This window comes from Babylonia areolata, chromosome 9 (assembly GCF_041734735.1).
Source record: "Babylonia areolata isolate BAREFJ2019XMU chromosome 9, ASM4173473v1, whole genome shotgun sequence".
Classification (NCBI taxonomy): domain Eukaryota; kingdom Metazoa; phylum Mollusca; class Gastropoda; order Neogastropoda; family Buccinidae; genus Babylonia; species Babylonia areolata.
In genome coordinates this window covers 26,621,749-26,627,818 of record NC_134884.1, presented here as the reverse complement: position 1 = coordinate 26,627,818, position 6,070 = coordinate 26,621,749, and the positions used below count along the sequence as shown (strand labels likewise).

General features: G+C 44.8%; 1 protein-coding gene across 7 annotated transcripts in view; it reads right to left on the bottom strand.

Annotated features, from left to right (window-relative positions):
- Nucleotides 1-1,226: 1,226 nt before the first annotated feature.
- Nucleotides 1,227-6,070, bottom strand: part of LOC143286166 (laminin subunit alpha-2-like) — a 39,538-nt gene continuing 34,694 nt past the window's right edge. For all 7 annotated transcript variants that reach the window (XM_076593776.1, XM_076593778.1, XM_076593782.1 and 4 more), the window contains 3 exons: nucleotides 4,983-5,187; nucleotides 4,251-4,400; nucleotides 1,227-2,536 (listed from right to left, as the gene is read on the bottom strand). In XM_076593776.1, the coding sequence (XP_076449891.1) occupies nucleotides 2,432-2,536; nucleotides 4,251-4,400; nucleotides 4,983-5,187 (460 nt within the window). In that variant the 3' untranslated portion in view covers nucleotides 1,227-2,431. The remainder of the gene's footprint in view (nucleotides 2,537-4,250; nucleotides 4,401-4,982; nucleotides 5,188-6,070) is intronic.

The window sequence follows — 6,070 nt, the reverse complement described above, 5'->3', positions numbered from 1 at the left end:
TTCTTCCAGGTTGGTCGGTTGTGTGTCAAACAAAGCCTGGGTCTCTACGAATAGTATTCCTGTCCATTTTGCGATATTGTCAGTTCATCTTGTGTGTGTGTGTGTGTGTGTGTGTGTGTGTGTGTGTGTGTGTGTACGTGTGTGTGTGTGTGTGTGTGTGTTGTTGTTGTTGTTGTCCTCCGTCTCCATCCCTTGACAGTTCCTTGCAGGATTGTTTTTTAGCAAAACCATCGTGTCTTGTTACATAGCCATACCAACGTGGCATGTATGCCGCGCATATCCACCAGCTTCTTTGTCTGCCAGTTTCTCCAGTTTTAGAGTCATGAATGCGTATTAATGACTGGTGCGAAAGCACTTTGATCTGTCTCTGCACAAGATTCAGCGGTATATGAATATGAATATTATTATTATTATTGTTAATGCAGAGGACAACAAATGCATTTACGTTTCAAACAGACAAACACAATGGGCAAACAAAATGTTGAGAATTCATTTGTATTTTTGAAATTATTTTGTTTTTGTTTTAATCATCTGCTGTTTGTGTTTGTGTGTCAGTGAGAGAGAAATTGAGAGAGAGAGGGGGGGTGTGAGTGGGAGAGAGAGAGAGAGAGAGAGAGTGTGTGTGTGAGAGAGAGAGAGAGAGAGAGAGAGAGAGAGAGAGAGAAGTAGGGTGCAGGGGGGGAGAAGAGAGAGAAAGAGAGAGAGAGTGAGAGTGAGAGACGGACAGAGAGAGAGAGAGAGAGAGAGAGAGAGAGGGGGGGGGGAGGAGAGCGGAAAAGAAGATGAAGAACAAGGACATTAAGAACAAAAACAAGAACAAAAAGACGAAGGACTTTCACAGAAAATAGTATAATGAAAAAACAACAACAACAATAACAACAACCAAACACCTAAAATAATCTCCGTTGTGATTTATACAGAGTTTGATCCCATGGGAAATCAAGCCAAACATTCTACACAAACATCAGCAATCACAACAAAGCGATATCACATTTTCATCAGCTTGGTGATACACCAAGATACATACCTCTCTCTTTATTTAAAAAAAATCACACACACACACACGTACACACGCACACACACACACGATAGACACCGACACACACTCAACACCCACCAACCAAATATACATATTTATACACACGCGTGCACACACACACACACACACACACACACACACGTATGTTAAGTTGGCCAGAAACACAGAACATTCGAAACAATCATCATTGGTTTGTACATGTATTATTGCTTTACGTGTTGTTCGATTACCAAATGGCATGGCAGTATTCTAACAGGGGATTAAAAGGAAACCGATCAACTGTCCAGGTATTTTAATATGTAGATGCATAAAATCACATTCTTGTTCACCAAAATATATACGTGAACCAGCTTACTGGCAGAAACACACACACACACAGAGAGAGAGAGAGAGAGAGAGAGAGAGAGAGAGAGAGAGAGAGAGCACTGAATTGTTTATTGTACATCGGCCATAGGCCCTCATACAAACAATGGGAGGTTGGGGGTTTGGGTTAGGGGGTCGGGAAAGGGATGGACGTAGCAACAATATTGTGTGTGTGTGTGCGTGCGTGCGTGCGTGCGTGTGCGTGTGTGTGTGTGTATGTGTGTGTGTGTGAGAGCGAGACAGACAGACAGACAGACACACACACACACTCCCTACTCCCACCCCCACACCAAAAGCAACATACACAGCAAAATAGTTATGACACACACATCATAAAACGGGAAGTTATGAACCATAAATCCAAACAAAACGCCCGTTTTTTTTCCGGCCATTGTCTCACTGGAGAGAAAGAGGTAATGAACTATTCTCCAAAAGCTGATTTACTGCAGGCGAGGAGTCAGACAACTTTCCAGAAATAAAAAGATCGCACTTTTTTCGTTTTTTTGTGGTTTTTTTTGTTGTTGTTTGTTTGTTTTGTTTTGTTTTTGTTTTCTATATAATTTTTGAAAAAAAATTTTCCACATAGGTTTTTTTTAATTTTTTAATTTTTTTTTTACACAAAGTTCCCGTTCCCGTCAATAAGTACAGAGAACTATTCCTTTGCCTCTTTATCATTATCGAATAAGATATTTAAAAAAACAACAAAAGACTACAGACAAGACAGGACAGGACAGGACAAGGCAAGACAAGACAAGACAAGAGCTGTACAAATATTGATCAGTCCTGCCCTCTCACAAAAAAAACATAAAAACAAAAAAATCGAATTCCATTTTCTCAGTTCCTGCTGCTGCACTGAAGAAGAAGAAGAAGAAGAAGAAGACTTCCTCCTTCTCTTCCTGTCCATCTGTACCAGTGCGCATGCTCGCTTCATTATAATGACGTCATGCTGTCACGTGTGGCGGTGCGACTAGACCGGTGAGGTTTATTGTCTTAAAGCGGCTCCGTGTGGGACTGCCGAAGGACTGGTGCTCATCTGTTCTCACAGACTGAAATGGCGTAGTACTTGGGGGGTGAACGCAGGGCAGTGGGGAGGTCGACGCGTCTGATGCAGCCTCGGTAGTGCGGGACCGTGCCCTGAAAAAAAAAGAGAATAACAATGACGACGATGATGGTACTACTACTACTGCTACTACTGTTGATGATGATGATGATGATGATGGTTGTGATAACAACGATGACGACAACCGTGCACTCCCATGACAAAACTTAAAACTTTTGCAATTATTAATATCAGTACAAAGTCCCCCCCCCCTTCTCTCTCTCTCTCTCTCTAAAGATCTACTTTATGGAGGCACACAATGTTGTCAAATGTCAGTCCCTGCCACCCGCCCGTCTACCACTGCAAGCTATTGTTATCTCACTCTATTGTTATCTCACTCTATTGTTATCTCACTCTATTTAACCGATTGCAGCTCAGTGCCGATGTGATTTGAAATTTTCCGAGTTCTGAGATCTGTCTGTTTCGTGCCAGTGGGCCATTTTTATATTCTGATCAAATTTTGATCCTTTACCTTCTACGTATATCAAAAAAAAAAAAAAAAAAAATCACTTATCTGGTTTAATCATTTCGTTTCATTTCATGTTAATGTTTTACACAAACTTAGGGTAGCCTCTCAATGTCTCAATGTGCTTTGATCAAAAATGCTCTCGAGTTTTGATTGAGTTGTGCCTGTCTCTCCCACCAGCAGCATGGAGGGCCTGTGGCATAATCGGCTAGGCGTTGTTGTTGTCTCGTTCGTCATTTATCAGATGGATTCCCCCGTCTCCTCGACGAAGGCAGCAGTACGTCACAGGTCCTCCAGTCCTCCGTAGAGCTTCCGGGCCGCTGGGATTGGGTCGGGCCAGGTTTTCTCTCGGAGCGCTTAGTGGAGCGGGCAGGGCTGCAGCAGATGTTCTGTTGTCTGGCTGCCTGTTCTGCAGGGGCACTGCTCTGTGTCGCCGATACGGAGTTTCGTGTATAGGTGGTGTTTCAGGCGGTTGTGGCCTGTCCTGAGTCTGAAAATGGCTACCTGCTCTCGACAAGTCAGCAGGTAGTCTGCTCTGGGTTAGGCGTTTAATAATGAACTTCTTGATTCAGTACCGTTCACCAGTGATCCAGGTTCAAGGCCCCGTTTCGGGTATGGTGTTTTGCCCTTGGGAAAGGCACTTTATTCCCATTTGTCCTCGGTGTGAATGAGTACCTAACAGTGGTTGTTGGAAGGCTACAACGGTGCGTGGTAGGAAGGAGAGAACAGGGTACAGTCTACATAGTGTCGGGTTATGCTGCTGGTCAGACACCTACCAAGCAGATGAGGTGTAGAGTATATTGATTTATCCGAACGCAGTCACGCCTCCTTGATAAACTGAAACTGAAACTTAAATTTGTGAACAGTCACTGGGGCACTGACTACACAGAACTGCGTTTAACCAGATTCTCCCAGGTGTGTTAGTTGTGTGTTACGCCAGAGCCTGGCTCAGACAGCAGAAAAAGGCTATGGGGTGTTTAAACTTTAACTCTTTCACCGCCAGGATTCTGTGTGAAAAAACGCTCCCCAGCGCCAAATATTTTAGACATGATGCCCTCAGTCACAGGCTTCGGTTCATGTCAAAACAACACAATGAACGTGTTCACTTCAAACTGTGTCAAGGAGCGAAGATTAGTCACTGTTCTATTGGTGGGGAAACTGGTTGCAGCTAGTCAAGCTTTTCTACAATGTAGAAAACTGTTTTTTTTTTGTTTTTTTTTTAAAACATGACCCTTAATATCTACTAAAGTTGCCCATGGCAGTGAAAGAGTTAAACCTCTCACCAGGATTCTGTTGACGACCCGCCGATCCTGCCGACTGACCCCCCCAAAGACCAAGGAGGTTGGAAGTCCACAGCTGACCTCGTAAGTCTTGGAGTCCTTCACCCCGTCCACCTCGATCTGTGTCTTCTTCCCTCCACGTCGGAACCTCACCTGGACGGAACACACAGCGCATGGTGACCATTATCCCTGGCCTGTGTGTGCATGTGTGTGTGTGTGTGTGTGTGTGTGTGTGTGTGTGTGTGTGTGTGTGTGTGTGTGTGTGTGTGTGTGTGTGTATTCTTTGGATATTTCAATCCTTTATTCTTTTAATCCCTTAATCATCCAAATCCTTCCCTCTTCCCCAATTAAATCCAGAAGATCAGCTCCTTACCCTTACCATCCATCATCATCACATATAGATGTGCAAGCATGCACACACACACACACACACACACACACGGACTCTGTGTGTGTGCGTTTGTGCGCACGCGTACGTGTGTGTGCCACGTGTGTGTGTGTGTGTGTGTGTGTGTGTGTACATGTGTGTTCACAAGCGTGCGTGTGTGTAATAATTGTACTACGCTGCATCCCCTTGCCACTCACTATGTCGTATCTTATCCCTCTCTTGTCTTCTTCTCATAGTTATGAGCACACGGTCACTTTTAGTGGAAAAAAAAGAAAGAAAGAAAGAAAGAAGAAGAAGAAGAAAAAAAAGCAAACAACAACAACAACAAAACAACAACCAACACTGACCACCACGTGATGCCAGCGTCCATCGTTCAGCTTGGTCCTGTAGGGGATCAGCACGTCGGCCGACACGGTGGAGCAGTGGATAGTGTAGTACACGTCACCGCCCATCAGCCTCAGGGCCAGCAGCTCGCTGGGGTCGCGGCGTTGTCGCCCGTAGAACAGGATTCCGTTCTCCCCTTTCGTGCGGAACTCGAACCTGATGACGTTTCTGGTGGATGGGAAAAAAACCCCAATGATAATAATTATATATACCTGGGCACTGTTTTATATCATTGAGGTACATGAAAAGAGGAGAGAGAGAGAGAGAGGGGGGGGGGGAGGTGGGAGGGGGGGGGGGGGCAGAGACAGAAAGACACAGATGCCGCACACACACACACACACTCATAGAGAGAGAGAGAGAGAGAGAGAGAGAGAGAGAGAGAGAGAGAGAGAGAGAGACAGAGAACAGATAGACAGACCGATAAACAGGCAGAGACAGAGACACACGACGCAGACACATTCACACAGAGACAGAGACAGAAAGACACACAAACACGGGAGGGCGGAGAATGAGAGAGAGAGAGAGAGAGAGAGAGAGAGAGACAGACAGACAGACAGACAGACAGACAGAGAGAGGGAGACAGATACTAACGCAGACACAATGAGAGAGAGAGAGAGAGAGAGAGAGAGAGAGAGAGAGAGAGAGAGAGAGAGAGAGAGAATGATAATGCGAATAGTTTATTCATTACTAGACCATAGACCCTCATGAAAAGGGGTACATGGACATTGTATTCAAACCACATGACAGCCACAATAAACGTCTAACGAAACTGTGTTTGAGTCATACTGTTGAGACATCACAGTCATCACCTCCAAATCTAAGAGGGGGGTGAGGGGGCGGGGGCAGGGGTGGGAGGGAGGGAGAGAGAGAGAGAGAGAGAGAGAGAGAGGGTCACTACAGGAAGCGGAAATGAACGCGTTTTCCTCTAATACGTTATGTTCTTTTTCCTTTTTTTTTCTCTCTAAATATATATATTCACCTTTTCACACACACACACACACACACGCACATAATATATATAATTTTGGTCGTATCGCCACACATCTTGTGT